General features: G+C 44.9%; 1 protein-coding gene across 1 annotated transcript in view; it reads right to left on the reverse strand.

Annotated features, from left to right (window-relative positions):
• LOC124475814 (inactive ubiquitin carboxyl-terminal hydrolase 54-like) overlaps window positions 1-23,750 on the reverse strand; it is a 48,487-nt gene that overhangs the window by 8,401 nt on the left and 16,336 nt on the right. The window contains 12 exon segments of the mRNA XM_047032649.1: window positions 1,912-1,942; window positions 1,945-2,006; window positions 2,652-2,746; window positions 2,748-2,821; window positions 3,266-3,344; window positions 3,346-3,438; window positions 3,527-3,676; window positions 4,032-4,178; window positions 6,349-6,454; window positions 7,147-7,229; window positions 7,325-7,438; window positions 21,844-21,978. Of these exon segments, the coding sequence (XP_046888605.1) occupies window positions 1,912-1,942; window positions 1,945-2,006; window positions 2,652-2,746; window positions 2,748-2,821; window positions 3,266-3,344; window positions 3,346-3,438; window positions 3,527-3,676; window positions 4,032-4,178; window positions 6,349-6,454; window positions 7,147-7,229; window positions 7,325-7,438; window positions 21,844-21,978 (1,169 nt within the window).

Raw genomic sequence — 23,750 nt, forward strand, 5'->3', positions numbered from 1 at the left:
GTAGACCAAGGAAAACATCAGCAGTTGATGACAGAAACATTGTGAGAGCTGTAAAGAAAGACCCTAAAACAACTGTTAGTGAGATCAGCAACAACCTCCAGATGGCAGGAGTGAAGGTATCACTATCTACTGTTCGCAGAAGACTTCATGAACAAAAGTACAAGGGCTACACCAGAAGATGCAAACCACTCATTAGCAAGAAGAATAGGAAGGCCAGGCTGGAATTTGCCAAAAAGTACAGAGATGAACCTCAAAAATTCTGGGACAAAGTTTTATGGACTGATGAGACAAAGATTAACTTTTACCAAAGTGATGGAAAGGCTAAAGTTTGGAAAAAGAAAGGAACTGCTCTTGATCCCAAACACACAAGCTCATCTGTGAAACACGGTGGAGGTAATGAAATGGCTTGGGCTTGCATGGCTTCTTCTAGGACGGGCTCATTAATCTTCATTGAGGATGTAACACATGATGGCAGCAGCAAAATGAACTCGGAAGTCTACAGAAACATTTTGTCTGCCAATTTAAGGAAAGATGCAACCAAACTGATTGGCAGAGCCTTCATCATGCAGCAAGATAACGACCCAAAACACACTGCCAAAACAACAAAGGAGTTTCATCAGGGGCAAAAAATGGAAGGTATTAGACTGGCCAAGTCAATCTCCAGACTTAAACCCTATAGAGCATGCATTTTACCTGCTTAAGAGGAGACTGAAGGGAGGAACCCCACAAAACAAACAACAACTGAAAGAGGCTGCAGTGAAAGCCTGGGAAAGCATCAAAAAGGAAGAATGCAAAAGTTTGGTGACGTCAATGGGTCACAGACTTGCTGCAGTTATTGAAAGCAAAGGATTTGCAACTAAATATTAAGTCTTATTCACTTAAATATGTTTTAAGTATATCTGTTCCAATACTTTTGCTCACATGACAAATGGGTGGATTCAAACAAAATGTGATATTTTCTTAGTTGTGCATCAGATCCTGATGTAAATACCTGGAAATAAAAGCTGAAACGTTGATCTCTGGTCTCACGTTCATTATTTGATGTCAAGCCCAAATGTTTTCAGTCTACAGCGAAAATAAAGGAATTCGCCTCACTGTTCCAATACTTTTGGAGGGCACTGTACATCTTTCAGGCTGTTTGGAAAGTGCGATAGCCCATCCCCCTACTAATGATCGATCGCGTAGTGAATCAATGGATTTGGTTCCTCAAGTTCCCTTCAACATATAGCCAACTCAAGTCAAGTTACTGTCAACATTCCAATGGTTACACAGCTCTTTCACCACCACAACATAGGCTACTTCATTTTACCATTACAATGATTGTTGCCACAAATGTCATAACATAAGAATTGAATGTACCTGTCTACACACTACTCACTATGCAATGAACTTCATAGAATTTTTTTCATAATTATGCATAGGCTATAAATATTTAGCCGTACATATACATCTTATTTAGGTTCTAACCGTCTGAATTACATATTTGTGCATCGGATTCCTTGCGAAATCTGCTGATAGAAAAGCGAATCGCAGCCATGAAAGACTGAAAAAAATGCCAAATGTGCAAGCCGGAAGCAACTGAACAGAAACAGGAGTAAATAGCTTCAAATGAGCTTTTCCCGGTCTATACCAGCAGTTCAATTGGCCCCATCGCCAGTGTATGGCCTGTACTCAATAACCCAATGGTTGACATGGTAAGAGGGAAACATAATGAGTGTCTAACCACTACTCCCCCTGATGCCTGAGATAGTATTTAAACTCAAGCAAGCTATGTCCAATGGCAGGTATAGGAAATGGAGAGAGGGCCAATCTCAAAACACCCCCAGAGACTACGATGGTAATGGCAAAGGGGAATTCAGGTTATTAGATTTAAAGGCAGGGTTAGGTTTAGGGTTGGAGGTCAGGACCCACCTGGACTTGCTCTCACTGCTTGTGCTCTCGTCCTCCAGTGAGGCCCTGCCAGAGCGCTCTCACACCCCCCGATGCCCGAGGAGGAGGAGGAGAGGGGGCGGGAGGAGGAGGTGGAAGAGGAGAGGGGGCGGGAGGAGGTGGTGGAGGAGGAGAGGGGGCGGGGAGGAGGAGGTGGAGGAGTAGAGGGGGGTGGGAGGAGGTGGTGGAGGAGGAGAGGGGGCGGGAGGAGGAGGTGGAGGAGGAGAGGGGGCGGCGGGAGGAGAGGAGGAACACCGCTGTCTCCTTGTACTCTTGCAGGAGAGGGGGGTGGGGGGGCGCAGTGGACCCTCCACTAGTAACTCTGAGAGAGAGAGAGAGAGAGAGAGAGAGGAGAGAGACAGAGAGAGAGAGAGACAGACAGACAGAGAGAGACAGAGAGAGAGAGAGAGAGAGAGAGAGACAGACAGAGGAGAGAGAGAGAGACAGACAGACAGAGAGAGACAGACAGAGAGAGACAGAGAGAGAGAGAGAGAGAGAGATAGAGAGAGAGAGAGAGAGAGAGAGAGAGAGAGAGAGAGAGAGAGAGGAAAGACAGAGGGATAGTAAAAGTTAAATCCTGTGGAATTCAATACTTCCATTCATCCCAGAGGGGGGCAATTATGCAGTACAAGCCTATCAGAAAAGATGAGATGCTCTCAGATTCAGCCCGAGGTGGGCAGTCGCCCCTTCCATAAGCTTGTCCTCACCTGCGGGGTCAGCGCTGTGTGGAGGGGGTGGCGTTGTCGTGGCTACACACCACCGTGCTCTGGGATTCGTTGGAGAGGTGGCTGCCTGTGGACTGGTGCAGGGCTCGGGTGCGGCTGGTTGCGGTGGCTGGAACTGTCTGTGGACGAGTCTGTCCTGGTGTCACTGGAGATGGACGGCTCCCTGCCTGGGGGGAGAAGGAGGGTTCAGGAGGAGAGAGAGAGAGACAGAGAGAGAGAGAGAGAGAGAGAGAGAGAGAGAGAGAGAGAGGAGAGAGAGAGAGAGAGAGAGAGAGAGAGAGTAGAGAGAGAGAGAGAGAGAGAGAGAGAGAGAGAGGAGAGAGAGGAGAGAGAGAGGAGAGAAGAGAGAGAGAGAGAGAGAGAGAGAGGAGAGAGAGAGAGGAGAGAGAGAGAGAGAGAGAGAGAGAGAGAGAGAGAGAGAGAGAGAGAGAGAGAGGAGAGAGACGAGAGGAGAGAGAGAGAGAGCAGAGAGAGAGACAGAGAGAGAGAGAGAGAGAGAGAGAGAGAGAGACAGAGAGAGAGAGACAGAGAGAGAGAAGAGAGAGGAGAGAGAGAGAGAGAGAGAGAGAAGAGAGAGAGAGAGAGAGAGAAGAGAGAGAGAGGTCTCCTACCAGAGTCCTCACTGTCGTAGCCTCGGCTGCAGTGCTGCAGGTCCAGGTGGGGGTTGGAGGGGCTGTCCTGCCATACCACCCGGCGTCCCCCGGGGGTCAGCATACAGCAGCAGCAGAGGCTGGTAGTGACCTTTTATACAGCGAGAAACCACGTCCTTCCACTTGGGACCGATCTACAGGACACATACACACACAGTCAGTCACGATTCTCTTCGACAGAGTCATGGTCCGCTCGGTTTTCCAGGAGTCCACAATAGAGACCTCTTTGACGTGTGCGTCGTCAAAGTACATCCACTTGCGTATCTTGGTCTGGAAGAAGAAGGTGGAGTAGTGTTTGCCGTAGTAGCACACCATGCCCACCAGGTAGAGCTCAGCCTGGCGCGCCCGCTCCTCTGTCACACGGTAGAACAGCTGGACAGAGACACGGGCTCATCAGCACACACGGGAGTCACTACAGACTGGCATCAGATGTTTGACCCTGCTTCTACTCTTTCAGCTGTGCTGTTTGTGTGGGGGGGGGACCATGATGTGTGTGTGTGGGGTCACGCTGTGTGTGTGTGGGGGGGGGTCATGGTGTGTGTGTGTGTGTGGGGGGGGTCATGATGTGTGTGTGTGTGTGGTGAGGGGGTCATGATGTGTGTGTGTGTGTGGTGAGGGGGTCATGATGTGTGTGTGTGTGTGGGGGGGGGGTCATGATGTGTGTGTGTGTGTGGTGAGGGGGTCATGATGTGTGTGTGTGTGTGGTGAGGGGGGGTCATGATCTCACATCCCCCAGACGCAGGCAGGTCCCCAGGCTGTGGATGACGTCCTCGGCCAGGTCCGAGTGGTCAGAGTCCCACACCAGGCCGATGCTCACGATCTCCGGAGAGTTCATGAGCACCCGGCGGATACGCAGCACCTCCCCACAGTTACTCTGGGAACACACAGGGGGGCAGTCAGAAACCTACCACGGATTACACCAAGGGATGCAGCCATGTGCCCATGGTACTATTAACCGCAGTGTCACACGTCTGGGTTTGGTCACCATATAGGCTCAGCTACATCCACTGTTTCTGTTTTCTTTCTCCAAAAATAACAACAGTTCAGGGGAATGTCCCTGTACTTACTGTAAGTCACTCTGGATAAGAGCGTCTGCTAAATGACTAAATGTAAATATAACAGTTGCACAATGAGGAAAATGACATTTTGCCGGAGTTTGATTGCGCGAAATCATGACGTTTTCTCCTGTTGCTAGCTTGAGCTGATAATATGTGATTTATCATTGCGTGTGGTAGCGTACCCACTTTCCATCAGCATTAGGTACATTTCTTGATGTTTGTTAGTTACTTTGCAAATACAGGAAGCAGAGTATAGAATGTATTATTTTCAAAGGTTTTAGTGCTCAATCGTTAGTCAGATGTACATGGTAATTCTAGCTTTCGCCCTCAGTAGGGGTCCTAGCACATTCGGCGCCCCGGGCAAATATGCCGGGAAAAGAGCCCAGTTCGCCCGTGCCCAAAACCGCTACTGTTCGCCCTGATGTCAGTACCTGGGTAAAAGCTAATACGTTTAGTGTAGCCTAATTTAGTTCTTCAGGATAATTCTCTTCTTCGGACGTTTAGTTTATTGCTATTAATATTATTATTGTGTGTGCCGTTTTTAACACAACCTTAAATTTGGTTGCAGGCACAAGCTACATGTAACGATATTCCACTGTACGGTAAGTAGCCGAGTTGGCTTTATTATTTTACTACCACTAGACACCAGTGATTACACCCCAGGTAGTACCACCACACTAGACACCAGGGATTACACCCTAGGTAGTACCACCACACTAGACACCAGGGATTACACCCCAGGTAGTACCACCACACTAGACACCAGGGATTACACCCTAGGTAGTACCACCACACTAGACACCAGGGATTACACCCCAGGTAGTACCACCACGCTAGACACCAGGGATTACACCCCAGGTAGTAACACCACACTAGACACCAGGGATTACACCCCTGTTCCCTGAAACAACCTTCACTGTTCCTCACACAGCAAGGAAAGGAAGTCTGAGAAACAGAGATGATTGAAACAGCAGAGAGCAGAAACAGCAGAGATATATAACTGATATATAGAGAGAGGGAGAAGAGACAGAGAGTGGGACAGAGAGAGGGAGAGAGAGGCAGAAAGACAGAGAAAGAGAGAGGGAGAGAGAGAGAGATAGAGAGAGAGAGAGAGAGAGAGAGAGAGAGAGAGAGAGAGAGAGAGAATGAAAGAAGGAGGGCAGACACAGCAGTATTTGTTCTGAGGAACCTTCTGTTGAGTTGAGAACCGTGTGTTCTGAATCCTTCCTTTGAGTCATGACCCACCACAGAGCACTGGGTCTGACACACACACACACACGCACTACCACACACACACACACACTACCACACACACACACTACCACACACACACTACCACACACACACACTACCACACACACACAGACCTGGCAGAGCGGGAACGGAAACAGCCTGAGAACACCCTGGCAACCAGGGAGTCTGCCAACACACACACACACACATACACACACACACATACACACACTCTTGCCCTTTGTGGGCAGTAAAGTAAAGCAGGCAGGCAGCATCCATGGCAGGAAGGTATGATGCCAGGGCCTGGGTCAGACTCAGCCAGGGCTCTGCAGTCCACCACAGCCCCACTTATCTGAGCACCGGACTTCAATGTAATGGAAGTACACTTCATGCATCAGCTGCTTAGCTAGCCTGGCAGACCACTGTGGCTGAACACAGATATGAGACGAGAACTAGACCATCCTAGTGTCAAGCAAAAAACAACAATCATTTAAAGATATTTTTCACGATTTCATATTTCATGACATTTATCTCATTGTTGCATGGGTGTGTGGGCCAACCCTGGACCTAGTGACTGATTCACCCAGCAGGCTGTAGTCATGCAGGAGCACACTTGGTAACACACACACACATATATACACACGCAGCAACTCACAGACATGATATGTAGATAAGTAGAAGTAGTGAAGAAGAGTCAAACTGTGTGTACTTGTGTGTGTGGGTGTGTGTGTGTGTGTGTGTGCGAGGACTCACAGGACAGTTCCGTAGGTCTCCCATGTTGCTGGCGTTGCGAAGCAGTTCCCCAAACATATCTGGTGTGGGTTTATCCCGGCACTCCAGCATCCTGACCGCCTGCTTACTGCAGTAGAGGACACACACACACAGCAGTCCTCAAGAACACACTCCCCAATGCCAAACACACACAGAGGCACATACACACATGCTTACACACACACGCACAGAACTAGGGCACAGTCTTTTAAGAAGCAGAAGAGAGTGCTGTTTGATCACTTACACAATCACACAGACAGTCCACAGACACACACACAGTACACACACAGTACACCATCCACACACACAGTACACACACACACACAGTACACACATACAGTACACAATTTACACAAACAATCCACACACACAGTACACAAACACAGTACACATTCGCAGTACAGACACTTTGGAGAGCAGTTGTCTTTCCTGTGTCGTCTATCCTACAGCACCTCCCCAGGTCACATGGGAGTGGGCGGGGCCTGCTAACCTTTCACCCCAGCCTCTGCCCTCTATGTAATGGAGCCTTTTTATTGGACCAAACAGTTGATTACTTCCTTCTTTTATTGACTGGTAGTTGGAGTTGTTTATGTAACAGGTATGGTCACACACTCAGCAGGACCCTGTGTAAGTGTATGGGGGTGTGTGTGCATGTTAGTGTGTATCTGTCACAGAGGGGAGGGAACATGCTGTGCTTTTCCTTACCGCCATCCAGCCTTGCCCGTCACCAGATTTACTGCAGCGTACAGTGTGTGTGTGTGTGTGCATGTCTGGTCTTACCAGAGGGACGTGGTGGAGATATAGTGCACCATCTGAATGAAGGGCAGGGGGTCTGATGATGCTCCGCAGCTGTTGCACACACACTGGAAACACACATCAACACAAGCACTTGATGCTGCGCCCCGGAGAACAAGGAGGAAGACAAACTGTTCAGTCCCAAGGCTGCAGCGTAGCTCACCTGCTCAAACAGCGTCATGGCAAACTTCTGGTGGGGTATGCAGTGTTGGGCCGTGCAGATGTCTTCTCTGCTCTCAGCACTGATGTGGAAGTGAATACGCATCAGGAGGTTTTCCTGAAAGCACACAAACACACACTGTGTCACTCAGTGTTTGTGTGTACTTGTCCTTTCACATCAAGAACCAGGGTTCTTGTACCTATATTGCCATATTTGAATATTATAAACGTTATATTGCTCAACCCTTGACTTTGATCTGCGTTCATACAGTAGCTGATGAAAGCAGCAGGCTAGGCTCTACTAAAGCATGAGACGAGAGAAGCTCTTCTGATGACCATGTGGGCCGATCGCGCTCCATCAGATTCACGTGCTCTTGTTTGCACAGCGTAACACTGATGAACAGATCTCTGAACAGCCATTGGTCGACGTTTGTCTGGTGCGCTGCGTCATGAGCACGTCGTGAAGGAGACCCGTGCAGTGTGGTTCCCTGGTGCGGGCAGGGCTCCACCTCTCCATCCTTGTCCCCTAGGCGGGCCGCTTAAACCAGGCAGAGCCATCGCACAGGAGTACAGGGGGTCTGGGAAGGGATGTGAGTGTGTGTGCGTGTGTGTGTGTGTGTGTCAAAAAGAGGGGAAAGTAAAACAATTCCCAATACAGTATGTGTGATTGTATTTGTGTTTGTTTGTGCATGTGTGTGAATGTGTGTGTGTGCTTGCGTGTGTGTTTGTACATGTGTGTGCGTGCGTGCGTGTGTGTGAAAGAGAGAGTCTTTCCTCTCTGTCGGTGTTCTTGTTAATCTGATTGCGGGAGCCACATCTATATTTCATAAGACCCTGCAGGATTCCCTGACTGAACACATTTACGGCCAATCGATCAGGTAGAGCCTCTCTCTCTCTCACGCACGCACGTGCACACACACACACACACAAACACACACACACACAGCCAAGTGAAAGGTAGAACATAACTTGAAAATCATGGTGGTCCAACAGGCAAGGCAGAGAGAGAGAGATGGAGAGAGAATAAAATAGAGAAAAAGAGAGAGACAGTGAGAGATAACAGAGAAAGAAAGAGAGAGACAGAGAGAGATAACAGAGAAAGAAAGAGAGAATAAAATAGAGAAAAAGAGAGACGGAGAGAGATAACAGAGAGAGAGAGAGAGAGAGAGAGAGAGAGAGAGAGAGAGGGAGTGAGAGAGAGAGGGAGAGAGAGAGAAAGGGAAGATGGACTGAGAATGGAGCAGACGGGGGGAAAGTGGAGGAAGAAGGAAGTGAAGGAGGGATCATTTAGCCTCTAGAGATTCACTGTACTTCCCTCTCTCCCTCCTCATCTCCTGTCCTGTTGACTGATCACTCCATCTCTGATTAGCTTAAAAGCAATTATCTGTATCGATGTCTTTTACTGTGTCTTTACAGCAGAACCACTGAGATCAACACAATCTATAGGCTTTAATCAGACACACACACAGGCCAGCAGGCGTAAACCTGGTAGCAGGACAGTAAAGTACAGAAGATAGTATGATATTAACTTTAGTATTAGTGTGCACCACAGTTACCCTAGTGTGTGTTAATGACAGAAATAGGGAGAGAGAGAGAGCGAGAGAAAGGAAAGAGAGAGGGATAGAGAACTTCAAAATCAAAGGAAGGACTACAAGAGTTATTCTGTCAGACCTGGGCACTCACGGTCTATAAAAAAAAATCTAAAAACTAGGGCTGTGAAATGATTAAAAATGTTAATCAAATTAATCACAGGTTTCTGTGGATTAATCATGATTAATTACATATAAACAATTTTCCGAATTTTTGTCATTAGTGTGCGTCTTAGATTTTGCGGTACCTTGATGCTCGAGTCATCAAAACTTTGGTGAACCCCTCGTCCTCAACAATATCAATCGGTCTACAGCTTTTTGCAATAAATTTGGCAACTGTGCTAGTCACCTTGTCATAGGCAGACTTAATGAGGGCCCTACGCTGTTCAGTGAGGGTGGTTTGGCGCATTCTACTTGAACTCCCCTCGCCGACCAACGCATGCTTCGTGTTGAGGTGGTATAGATTACTTTAGGCTGGTATTGCTTCGGTGAAACGATAACATTCAGTCATTTAGCATTCAGTCATTAAGCAGACGCTCTTATCCAGAGCGATAACGTCTTCCCGCAGAGTGTGCATATCACTTTGGTTTTATTGGATGTTCCATCAATGTCCACCAAGGAAATTTCCGCAAGGAATTTGAACATGGCTATAAATGATCTTATGGATAAAGCCAGAAGAGCATTCTATACTATGAAACAATATATTCATGTAAATATTCCAATTACAACATGCCCAGCTAACACATTTATGTTGCCCTTATGTTGTCGCAACGTCACGCGATGACCAAACATACGTAGACGTTGCGGGACCGTGCATCTGTGGGGCGCCAGTAGGTTGCCGCAACGTAATCTTGTGACGTTGCCAGTCCGTAACCGCGACGTCGTGGCAACGTTAATTTTCCGACGTTGCCAGTCCGTAACCGCGACGTCGTGGCAACGTTATTTTCTGACGTTGCCAGTCCGTAACCGCAACCTCCTAGCAACGTAATTTTCGAACGTTGTCAGTCCGTAACCGCGACGTCGTCGCAACGTGATTTTCCGACGTTGCCAGTCGGTAACCGCAACCTCCTAGCAACGTTGTTTTGTGACGTTGCCAGTCCGTAACCGCGACCTCCTAGCAACGTAATTTTGTGACGTTGCTAGTCCGTAACTGCGACGTTAATAATTTACTTAATTATGAAGTAACCTATATTTCATATGCAGACCTCATTTGCCCATAAGGCTACTTGTTTTGGTATAATAGATAGCTAATGTTTGGAGGAATATGTTTGTGTGATGTGTAGCCTGACTCAAGCTAAATCATAAACGAGGCAGCATTTCAGAATCTGAAAGTGCTAATCACCATGAAAGTTTGCACAGACAAGGAATTTACTTTGGCAGGAAGGTATACACATTCAACATATAGGAATCCTAAATATGTGGTCTACCTATACTAAAGGGGAGTCAGATGGCGGTTAAGGAATCAGGCTATTAAATCAGAAGGTTGCCAAATGATGTGTCCTTGGGCAAGGCACTTCACCTTACTTTCCTCCAGGGAATATCCCTGTACTTACTGTAAGTTGCTCTGGATAAGAGCGTCTGCTAAAATGCCAATGCACAAAGTATGCATGTAACGTTTACAATAAAAACGGCCAAAATATATACATACGTGGTAAAAAGTACCAGTGTCTACATTTATATATATAAACCACTATATTGCACTCAAGATCCGTTGTCCTGCGACAAAAATAACGCAACCAGCCGACCAAGGTACAACGTCGCGGCAACGTTGTCCACGGGACCAAAATTAACGTAACCAGCCGACCAAGGTACAACGTCGCGGCAACGTTGCCCACGGACCTAAAAATGACGTTACCAGCCGACCAAGGTACGACGTCGTGGCAACGTTGTCCATGGGACCAAAAAATAACGTAACCAGCCGACCAAGGTACAACGTCGCGGCAACGTTGCCCACGGACCAAAAGATGACGTTACCAGCTGACCAAGGTACAACGTCGCGGCAACGTTGCCCACGGACCAAAAGATGACGTTACCAGCCGACCAAGGTACGACGTCGCGGCAACGTTGTCCATGGGACCAACTGGCAACATTCCCTTTATAACGTTGCTACGACGTTGCCACGACGTTGCCAGAAGGTAACGTCGCGGGTTACCAACTGAGCACTTACTGGCAACATTGCCGCAACGTCATGTGTTAGCTGGGTGGTTGAAAATAATCAATAATCATTCATAGAACCTATTGCACTATTGGTAGTGAAGTGTGGGGTCCACTAACACACCAAGAGTTTGACAAATAGGATTTAAAAATAAAACTCTTCAAACAGAACTCTGCAAAAGTATCCTCTGAGTCCACAGGAAAAATACAAATAAGTAGGGATGCACCGAATCCAGTTTTTTAGGGTTTGGCCGAATACCAAATCCACTGGTTAAGATTCGGCCGAATCCGATCTCTTACTTCCATCCTTAGTCCATTAACACAGTAAACACATAAACCAAATAAACAACCACAGCAGTGTGTTCTTTTATTTATTTTTTACTGTAAAATAAAAAGAATAGGCAACGTTATGCCAGGAAAACAAGTGGGAACAACTATTTTGACAAATACCATAATGCCTGTTTACCTTATCTCAAGATTCAATCAATATCCAAAATATTAGCCTTTTAGATTTCTTGAATTTCTTTCGGATGTGTCATACGCGGATATGTTGTGTATTGTTAAAGGTCCTTGCCACCACGAGACAAATTGGCATTGCAAATTGAACATGTAGCTTGAATTGAATCGCCTTCTTTTGACTGAAAGTACTGCCAAACAAAACTTTCTGCTCACGAGTTCCATTTTCTCTTTCTCACAGCCTACTGCATTGAACAGTCCACCTACGAAAAAACCTTCCCGTAATCAACGGTGGCGTCATTATGTCGACCAGCGTAGCGCGTAGTGCAAGCATAGGGTTCGGATTCTGTGAAAAAAACTCTAAGGTTCGGCCGAATCCGAACCCCGTCAAACAGCCCAATATTCGGCCGAATCCTGGATCCGGTGCATAAGTCAGACCTGAATTTGGCCAATTCCCACTACTACTGAACATTCCAAAAAGAGCAAAACAATCTACTTTTTTTTCATTACCCCCCATCTCCCACCACCAAGCCCTGAACTGCCAAGAGAAACACAGAGATGAAATTGCCCTCAGCCAGCTGGTCCTTACGTTCAGTCCACCAAGCAACTCCACAACACCTCAGGACAGCAGTGGTGAAACAAAATTATGACAGTTCTAGTTTACTACAAATTGAAATGTGGATTATGGAGTGTTGATTTCCTAGCAAGGGTATTTTTATCCTAAGCAACTAAATAAGTTAAAAGAGAAACTTCAGCAGAAAGAAAATTAAACAAAAGATAAACGACAAAAGAATCGGTTACAGTCAGATTACGATGGAATGCACCCATGGCCAACACATTAATATGAACAATAACATTTTATTTTTTATAACTATAGGTACTAGGTTACTATTTTAGCCTTTCTTACTCTAAATGTCAATCCTTATCACTGGCTTGCCGATTCTACCGAACCTGGTCCTTATCTGTCCATCTGGTGTAGGTGTTGGACTTTCGTTATTCCCACCCAGTCCTTGTCCTGAGCTTTGTTGAGGTGTCTCTTCACTTGTCTCAGAGACTCCTTGCTCAGTGTCTGTGCTCTCTCTTTCTGTCACCGGCAGCACCTGTTGAAAGTGTCGCCTGTTTCTCCTTACCCATCCTTCTCCTGGCGACTCCAACTGGTAGGAGCGCAGTGTGCTGCATTCCTGCAAGACTGATGCCAGACCGTTCCAGACCTTTTCTCCCTCCAGCTTCGCCAGGACTTGAACGCCTGGACGTAGAGTAGGTCATTCCTCTACTCCGTGTCTCCTGTTGAAGTAGACTGCCTGTCTTTGTTTTGCTTCCTCATCCCGTCGGCGCACCAGGTCTCTGTCTGTCCACTTTGGAGTGAGGGTCTTCTCTAGGGACGGCAGCGTTGTCCGGATTTTGAGGCCCATGAGCATTTCTCCCGGGCTAACTCCAGTGGATGATGTTGGTGTAGCCCGGTCGCACATCAGAGCCAGCAGGGGGTCTTCCTGCTTGAGTATGCGTTTGGCTGTTTGAACAGCACGTTCAGCGTGCCCATTTCCTTGTGGATGGTACGGGCTGGACATGGTGTGCAGTATGTCAAGCCACCTGCAGAAGTCTTTCCAGACCTCGCTGGTGTATTGAGGTCCATTGTCGCCGACTATCTCCTCAGGCCAAATCTTGCACAGGTGGCTTTTATCAACCTGACTATCTGCTCTGCAGTAGTAGTGGGTGAGTGTAATATTTCTAAGTAGCGCGAGTAATAGTCTGATATCACTAAGTATTGTTTCCCATTATACTCACAGATGTCAGTGGCTTTTGCCACGGCCTCTCTGGAAGAGGTGTTGGCCGTAATGGTTCTTTGCGCTGAGTGCGTCTGTTTGCCTGACAAAAGTGGCATGTTTGCACTTTGTGCTTAATATCTGCTGATATTCCAGGCCACCACACTGTCTCCTGCGCACGTTCTCTGCATTTCGACAGGCTTTGATGAACATGATGTATGCGGTCCAACATCTCCTGCTTCATGGATCTGGGTATCACAATGCGGGAGCCTGATGTGATGAGGCCTTCGCACTCTTGATAGTGAGTCTTTCAGTGTGTCGTAGTCTCTGATGTTGTCTGCGACGCTACTCACTCGCTCGGGCCATCCTTCCCTGATCAGCTTTCGCATTCTTTGTAGCTGCTCGTTCTCCTCTGTAGCTGATCTTATCATGTCCAGCTTGCGCTGTGAGACAGGCCAGATGTGGACCACTGCATTCACATGGCTTGCAATGATGGACTCTGTGGTGCTTTCCACCTCATCAATTGGGCTGTGCGACAAAGTGTCTGCTATGAATAATGTTTTGCCCGGTGCATATTCTGCTTTGCCGTTGAATCCCATCAGCCGCATCAAGAGTCTTTGGCACCTCACAGGTACTGCGTCCAGGTCTTTGCTATTTATCAGCGGCACCAAAGGTTTGTGGTCCGTAATGAGTCTGAAGTTGTCCATGCCTACCAGGTATTTTTGGAACCTTTCACAAGCTCCCGCTAAGCATTCCTTTTCAATTTGCGCATACCTGGTTTCTGCGTCTGACAATCTTCTTAAACCGTATGCTATTGGCTGCCAGCTCTCCTCATGCAACTGGAGAACGCCTCCTATTCCATAGCTGCTTGCATCCGCTGAAACAGCTGTTTGTCGTTGTGGGTCATAGTGGGCCAGTACAGGTGAGGTGATGAGAGCTTCCTTCAACCTCTGAAACGCTTGCTGCTGTGGCTGGTCCCATGTCCAGGCCGTCTTTCTTTCCCTTTAGTAGATCATATAGGGGACCTGCTACGGTTGCCATATCAGGAATGTACTTGCTCATGTAATTAATTATGCCCAATGCACACTTTGAATCCTGCATGTTAGTGGGTGCCCATAGCTCTCTTATGGCTTACTTTGCTTGGGTCTACTCTTATTCCTTTAGCATCTACCCAGGAATCGCAGCTCTGGTTGTGCATACACACACTTTTCCTTGTTCTGCTTGAGGCCCGCCTGTTCCATCCTCTCAAGCGTGGCCTGGTGGTGTCTGTTGTGTTCCGCCATGTCTTTGCCATGTATAATCACATCATCCATGTAAACGGCTACGCCTTCCAGGCCCTCTAACAGTTCATTCATTTTCGCTGAAATATTTCAGAGGCGATGTTGATTCCGAAAGGAAGACGAGTGAAACAGTACCTGCCGAAGGGTGTGATGAAAGTTGTCAGGCTCCTATTTGCTTCACGTAGTGGTATCTGCCAAAAGCCTGAGGCAGCATTAAGGGAAGTGAAAACAGTGGAACCTGCTAGCTTAGCTAATGTTTCCTCTGTTGTGGGTAGCTGATATCTTTCTCTTTTTATGTTCTCATTCAGCTTTCGGAGCCCTACGCAGATTCTGATTGCGCCTGACGGCTTCATCACCGGAACCATGGGTGCGCACCAGTCCGTTGGTTGCGTCACTTTCACAATCACGCCCTGTTCTTCCATGCGTTGTAGCTCTGCCTGGACTTTGGGTAGGAGAGGTAGAGGGACTCTTCTGGTGGTGTGCAAGGCATGTGGAACAGCATCCTCTCCTAGGTGTATCCTCACTGCTGCCATCTTAATCTGCTGTACTCTTTTCACCAGTCCCATCTCTACCGCTGTCTCTCTGCCTAGGAGGTTGCTGACTGTTGGCCCTCTTGCCACATATACGTTGAAAATGTGCTTTCTCTTTTTATGTAATGTGCTAGCAGTGAATTGTCCCATTATGTCCAGAGCTCCACCTGGACTCTCTAATGCTCCAGAGGGAGCCTCCAGCTTTCTTTCTGGTATAAGCTCATTAAATGTTTTCAAGTTCATCACAGTGACATCTGCTCCGGTATCGATTCTAAATCTAACTGGAGTGTGTCCTACATAAATCTGCTCTGTCCAATGTTCTGCACTGCTTTGCTTTGGTTTACTCACTGCCCCCAGGTAATAGCTTTCCTCCTCTTCATCTCCTCGAGAAACTTCTCTCACGGCCTTAAAGAAGCATTTTATTTCCCAGTGTCCTCTCTTGCCACACGTCCTGCACTCAGATTCCATGGCTAGGCATTTGGTTGCATTTTTGTGTCTTTCTTTACCACAACGGCGGCACTTCCAGTCCCCTGCGTTGTTCTGCTGCGGTCTTTTCCGTCCCCTCTGCCTGCAGTCTCCCTCCTTCCTTTGTATGTCCTCTTCGTTCCACTTCTTGTACGCTGAGGGATGTTTGTTGCTCTTGTTGTGTCGTCTGTTCTGCTACTTCTTCGGTTTGCCTCGCCATTAGCACTGCTTCTTCGAGCGTGAGGTCTGTACTCCACTGTAGCCTTCTAGACAATTCTTTATCCTGTATTCCAACAACATGTCTAGCTCTAATGTGTTCATTTTTCTTTTCACCAAAATCACAATTTTCTCTCAATTCGTGCAGCGCTCGAATGAACGTTTCCACTGTTTCTGATGAACGCATGCTCTCTCGTGAATTATGTTTCTTTTCGGTATGAAATATTCATTAAACTTCTCTAGGACTCTATTATCTCACAATCACATCCTCTTCTCCCTCCGCGAAGACGAATGTCTTGAACATATTTTCGGCCTCATTGCCCATAGCATTAATGAGTCTGCTAACCTGAACGTCTCCGTCTTCATAGCTTAGCTTTGTCGCCGACCTGAATCGTGTGAACCTCTGTCTCTACCCAGGCCATTCTCCCGGCTTCTCAAAGTTGAAGTTTTGTGGTGGTTTAAACTTTGTTGACGTTGAGTCTTTCTCAGAATACTTCTCACACCATGTCAAATGAAACTGCTGGCGAACACAGTCTTTGGAAGTTTGTTTATTAACGATCGGTAACAACAGGCATACACTTTATAACACGTTACAAACTCCATACCAACTGGCAACTTCCTACTTCTAGCCACTAGGCTACCTCGCAGCTCACTCATTGATTGGCTACTGAAGTGGCGCATGCATATTAAGTATCCTATGCAATACCTTGACAAACATCTCTGATGGGATTTGAAGAAGGCGGTTGCAGCACGCAGACCAAAGAATATTACTGAACTGGAGGCCATTGCTCAAGAGGAATGGGCTAAGATGCCTCAACAATGCTGCCAGAAGCTGGTGTCTGGCTATCACAGAAGTCATAACCGCAAAAGGGTGCACTATTAAGTACTAAACATGCTTGCCATGAAGAGGTTGAATAATTTTGAGACTGGAAAAGTCCTTATAAGTTGAATTTTCAGTTGAATTTGGGTAATTTGTTGTGCTGAGCTATTTCAATTGCTTTTGTTTGATTTGTTCATTGTGAACAGCTAACAGTCTGTACATTTTGACAATAAACCTGGTTATCAATGGGGATTGAATAATTTTGATTGCAACTGTATGTATGTATGCATGTCAGTGGTAAAAATCTGCTATCAATTTTGGGGGAGACAATTATATGACATTTTCTCAAGAGCAATTCCTGAGGGGGACACCAAAATTACTGCTGTAACACATAAACTACATTGTAATATGTTAAATGTATATTATTAATATTATTTAACCCATTAAAGAGAAGTGTCACATATTTGTGATCGTTTGTAAGCGGGCCCCACAGAGTACCGTCACACATGTGTGATTCTGAACATTCCAACCGACTATTTTCCGATAGACAAAAACTATATGACAAACGCTATATTATGGCTTTAAAATTTACAATTAGGAGGCTAACAAGTAGCACTAGCATAGCTACGAGGATTATGCTTCTTTGCTAGGTAACGGAAGCTAGCTAGCTAACTAAAGCTAGCTAGCTTCCGTTTAGCAAAAAAACTAACTACGGTGGAAGCATCGGAAATATTTAGAACTCACTCGTTAACAGGTGTTGTTATGTTTACAGTCATTTATTGGGGGGGACAAATCCTATTTTTCCCAGGATGGGGGGGTCATGTCCCCAAAGATTCCACAACAGGTGAGAGCGAGAGAGAGAGAGAGAGAGAGAGAGAGAGAGAGAGAGAGAGAGAGAGAGAGAGAGAGACAGAGAGAGAGAGGGACAGAGAGGGACAGAGAGAGATAGAGAGGAGAGATAAATATATACAGTATGGCATGAGGATGTTTTGTAACCATCTGCAGTAGTTGAATAGGATGCAAGGTCCGTGACATTACAGTATAAAGACAATCTCCAAAAAGACAGAGGAATTCAACTAGCCTGCTGTATGAGTCCAACCAGTTATATATAAATGAAGTTGCGACTGTGCCAAAGGGTCTACATGCTCAGGAGTGAAGGAAATCATTAATAGTTTCTTCTTTATGCTAATGATCTTGTTCTGATTTCAGGGACAGAACAGGGATTAAAACAAAGCTTGACAATACTTGACACATATTGTAAGAAATGGGCACTGTCGGTGAACAAGGAAAAAACTCACTATAATGACTTTTCAGAAAATATTCACAATAGAGTCGGTAACAATTCACTACTGGAGGAGAATTTCCAGCCGACATCTTCTTGCCTGAATATAAGTTCCTTTGGGCCGTTAAAACGCGAGCAGACAAAGCATGAAGAGTATTCCATGCCATTTCAAATAAATGTATGTAGACATAATCTTTCCATCAGAATTTTTACCAAGATATTCAACTAATGGGGGAGTTAGATCATAACACCCCTCATGCTCTATGGCAGTGACATTGGGACCCCTTTACACTTCACATAGCATGTGGGACAAAACCCCAACTGAAATGTTCCATCTAGAATTGTGTAAGAGTGTACTTGGAGTTCCTCTATCACTTTCCATAGAAAAAAGAGCCACACCCTGAATGCCTTCATCACAAGGTCTTTCTAAACAAACACTGGACCTCAGCAATGGATCTCATAGAAGCACTGGCTATAAAACATCAAATTAATACAGGTGATAAGTGTTCATTACAGTTTTGTTCTAATGCTAACACACAATGTTTTTGTTTTTGTGTAAGCCATCCTCATAAAACAATTTAGCCAATTCTGAGCAGAAATAGCATGTAATCTATTTACGGTGTCTAACACACCTCTTACTAGACACAATTGTCACCATGTTGTCATTAAGAAAACACTGCAGGGAGGTATTCCAGAAAGCGGGTTGAACAAACTGTGAGTCTGGGATGGGACAAACTGTGAGTCTCTGACTTTTCTAGAATAGCTGGAATTGTGGAAATGTGAATTCGTTCAATCAACTCGGAGTACGTGGACTCTGAGCTAAGCACATGAATGAGGTCTGTTAAAGGTCAACATCAATGGAAATCCGATACTAGGATGCACCATGGCACCCAGTGACAAAGAACGTAATCCTACTTCGCCCCACTTCAGTTCGAAGTGTTAATACGTATTTATTGTGAATGTGAGCACATGCCAGAAACAAGCAACACGGCTATAACAGCGGATGAGAGACAAGTGGCGTGGGAGACAATTGCTGGTCGAGTCAATGCATATATTTGAATGCAGTAGCCTAGTCACAACCACACTGTCCGTTAATATTACAGGTGGCAAAGTGGTAGAATGTAATTAAATAAAATATCATGCTCACGTAGGTGCATCCTACAGGCACAAAGCTCACTTGGCACCAGCTAAAAATGAAATGTAAAAACATACTACATGACAGGTAAGGCATATTTTGCTTAGGCCTATGAGATTATGATTGTAGTGTACATTACCTTGGCTTTCATTATTTTGGACATGATACAAAACCAATATCAGTTAGTGCCTATTTCAACTAGTAGTAGCAGTAACCTCCAACATAATGCTTTTCATCACAGGATGATGATGATTGAAGACACATGCAGATGCAGAAAGGCCTACATGTATGGTAGCTACTGGTAGTTCTCCCCCCATGTACTTTTATTTACAGTATTTTGTGGAATTGTCCGTTTTAAATGTACACTGTAGTGATGAGAATAATTGATAGAAAAACAATGAGCACATTCTGATCCTGTTGAACAAAGCATGGATGGGCTTTGCCAGGTCCATCAGCCTGCATAGCTGCACACTGTGAGATGTTCAGTTCATGGCAGGTACATTCTGCATGTACACCTGGGAATTTAATGTAATCTAATGTATTCCCAGTTACCCGTAATGTTGTACAAACTGCATCTCATGAAGCAAGTGCCAAAAATCTGACAAGAGATGGTGTACTTAGGGCAGAATATTACGAACGCTGATCTTGAAATTAATTTACTGGAACACCAGTTACAGGTGGGTGTATGGTCACAGGTAAATCATTTTAATTGTAGGAACAATATAAATGTATATATAAATACTTATTGTTGGATTTCTATTTGTAGGCAATAAAGAAGACCAAATTAAATTGCAATGATTTGTCTTTATTTCAGTGCAAAAAAGAATTTGGTCGGTTCTCAGTGCAGGTCCACAGTGTGTAACATTAGCGAGGATATGGCTGAGAATGTTGCCAAAATAAATTAGGGAGTGTGACGGGAAACGGTAACGTAAACTTAGGTATTCATCGGGGAATTAAAGCACATTGAATCGCAGTCTTATAATATCTTTCGACGTAAGGCTAAGCCAATTACATTATGTTTGAGATCGGTGGGCTGAACCAGGAAAGGACACCCCATGCCTGCCAACTGTATCAGGCTCAGAAAGTGGGAGGGAATAGGTAGAAAATAGAGAGTTTGTTATGGAAAACCTGCTAGAGAGCAGGGGGGTATTCCAGAAAGCATGTTATGCGACATACCCGGGTAAGTTAACTCCTCAGCTGACACCCAGCATTGTAGCAACATTGCCAGTAGGTTGCTGCAACATTGTGAATCAGTTGGTGGGTTAACTTACCCGGTTGTGTTGCATAACCTGTTATCTGGAATAGCCCCCAGGTTAGGTTCACTCTTTCTCACAGGTTAGGTTCTCTCTTTCTGGTACGGAAAACCCAGAGTTTGCCTCATCTCAGGGTTAACTAAGTCAGGGTTTTCACTACACCAGCTTTCTGGATTACACCCCGGTTTAGCAATTAAACTCAAACCAGCACAATTCAAATACACTTATGCACAACCAATTATCCATGTATAACAACCACAAATACTCAACAAGCGATCAGGAGATTGTAATGAATACAACGGGAAATGAATACAATGACATGAACTGTTATTGCTATTACAGTACTGTAGCTTACTCTAAAACTCTTACCTAGGTGCTCTGTTTCTTTCATTGTTTTTCTTAGCTTTTGTTGTATTCATTCCATTTAGGTGAATTTGTGTTGATGACTTACAGTGAAATGACTGTGAACACTACAGTGACAAGCATGGTTGTTCAACAGCAGTTACTGTACGGTACTGCAGAATGTTTGAATGGAAAATCAGCATCCTGTAAGAAGGACTATTGTGGTGTTTGTGTGATCATATGATTTACATCATGTCAAACATATCTGAAGTTCAGGGAAACATTACAGTTTTTGGTTTGGGGAAAACAATTTACTATAGTGTTTTCAATTCCTCCCATCAGTGTGTAGTTCCTCCCATCAGTGTGTAATTCCTCCCAGCAGTGTGTAAAGGGTATTCCGAAGGTTGAGTGTATTTTATGGTTGTGTGTGTAATTTGAATGCTAAGTTTGGTTTCTATGACAGTTATATGGTTTTGACTATATTGTTTACTTTTGGGTCAGAAGTCAAGGGTTTGGTTGGGTCAGAGGTCAAGGGTTTGGTTAAAATGGTGTGAGTTTCAAGACGTGTGTTTAGGGTTTGGAGAAAACGTAGTGCATATTCAAGAAATGTTTGTTAACAATCAAGAACAACTGTAACGAAACCAAGGCATGCTGATAATAACATTGAATAACATAAGATTTTAAATATTTAAATATGTAAAAATATTATCTTATATTTATATTTAGTCATTTAGCAGACGCTCTTATCCAGAGTGACTTACAGTAAGTACAGGGACATTCCCCCGAGGCAAGTAGGGTGCAAGTACCTTGCCCAAGGACACAACGTCTTATATATAAGTGTATCATCATTAATGTATTTTATTCAACCTTAAATAGCTTTGTTTCCAATGCTCACTCATTCATGCCCAGGAAGCATTATTGAATTGGAAAACTGAATTTAAATGGTAATTGAGAGAAAGAGAGAGTGAGGGAGAGCGAGAGGGAGAAAGATAGAACAAATGACATAGAGAGAACTAGAAAGAGAGAGATGGAGAAAGAGACAGAAATGAAGGGATAGACTGAGATGGAGAGAGAAATGAAGAGAAACAGAGGGAGAGATAGAAACAGAGAAACAGCGAGGTAGAGAGAGACAGATAGAGAGAGACAGATAGGGAGAGACAGATAGAGAGGTAGAGAGACAGATAGACACACATAGAGACAGAGGTAGAGAGAGAGACAGAGATGGAGAGAAGACTTACAAAGCACTCAGCTGCATCATCCATGATTCCAAGCTGGAATCTCTGCTCATCCTGGAAGGTCTTGGCCAGAGCGCTCCTCAGTGCGTCGGACGGTAACACACGCTCACTGCTGAATTGGAACTGGGCAAAGATGCTCTGCAACCACACAAACACACACACACACCAATATTACAAAACAAAGTACCAGCCTTGTCATGGATACATGGACCAACTTGTTTTTGTTACTTCCAAACAGACATAATGCACAACCCTGATTCCATAAAACTGGACTCATTACACATTAAAATGATCTCATCACACTGATCCCATCACATTGATGTCACTGATCCCATCACTCTGATAGCATCCCACTGATCTTATCACAGTGATCACATCACACTGATCTTATCACAGTGATCACATCACACTGATCTCGCTGATCCCATCACTCTGATTGCATCACTCTGATCGCATCACTCTGATCGCATCACACTGATCACATCACAGTGATCACATCACACTGATCTCACTGATCCCATCACTCGGATCGCATCACACTGATCACATCACACTGATCTCACTGATCCCATCACTCTGATCGCATCACTCTGATCGCATCACTCTGATCGCATCACACTGATCACATCACACTGATTTTATCACACTGTGAAGAGTGTGTGTGTATGTGTGTGAAGAGGTGTGTGTGTGCACATGTGTGAGGAGTTGTGTGTGTGTGTGTGAAGAGGAGTGTTGGGGGTAACGCTTTATGTAATATGACACGTTACATAATATTATTACATAAGTGAATAACGAAGTAATATAACGTGTTAGTGTACTGCCAAAAGCAGCACTTCAAACACCTCGAAAGTGTCCGCAGAGAAACGAAGCTGGACGCTAGCGAAAAATCCACTTTAAACCTTAAGAGAGATGGCGACCCGTTTCCACAAGTGGTTGCTAACATAGTGTAATTTATTCACACAAATATATGATTATTTTTAAATTTATAAGGCTTTTTGATGTTTAAGATTGTTTGAAATAATCGTTCTTTTAAAAAAACACTATTTTGCGTCTGTAGCCTATGTTCTTGCACATGTTTTACAAAGTCAAACTCGCTACTATTAATAATAATAGTCAAAGTAATATAATAAGTAATATTATAATATGGCAACGACAGTGCAAGCGTTCTGATAATGGGTAGTCATGCCAGCCGCGTATTACTTCATCGCCAGTCTGCGGTCTGATACGGATTATTATTGCCCTCCTCTGACGTCATCTGTGGTCTGATACGGATACTAGACGAAGACTAGACTAGTACTGTCATATTTACTATCCAGACGATACTGAAGACATCAACATCAACAAAGAAATTGTTAACTTTCTAAGAGTTGTTATTTGTGTTGGAATTAGAGCCCTTTTAGCAGAACCGTGTTGTCCGCTTTCTATCAAAAGTTATTGGTTGCTAGACATGACCTGAAACACACCGTGAAAAGATTTGAGAGCTAGCTACAATCAGCCTACCATTTATTTTCATTAAAAAAATGAAAAGAGCTAAAAATGGCATAAAATAAACAACTTACTAACCTCGACCGCTCGGTCGATACGTTGAAGCCTCAGTTTGATATTTCCCGGCATGACCTCACTCTCGGTTAGTAAGTAGTTAGTATTACTTTGTATACAAAGTAATAATGTAACTTAATCACACTACTCTTACTGAACAATCATAAGTAATAACTAATATATTACTTTTTTGAGTAACTTCCCCCAACACTGGTGAGGAGTTGTGTGTGTAAGGAGGACTGTGTGTGTGTGTGTGTGTGTGTGTGTGTGTGTGTGTGTGTGTGTGTGTGTGTGTGTGTGTGTGTGTGTGTGTGTAAAGAGGTGTGTGTGCATGTGTGTGAGGAGGTGTGGCCATTGAAAATGTAATGCGG

This window comes from Hypomesus transpacificus, chromosome 13, assembly GCF_021917145.1.
Source record: "Hypomesus transpacificus isolate Combined female chromosome 13, fHypTra1, whole genome shotgun sequence".
In the NCBI taxonomy this organism is placed as follows: Eukaryota; Metazoa; Chordata; class Actinopteri; order Osmeriformes; family Osmeridae; genus Hypomesus; species Hypomesus transpacificus.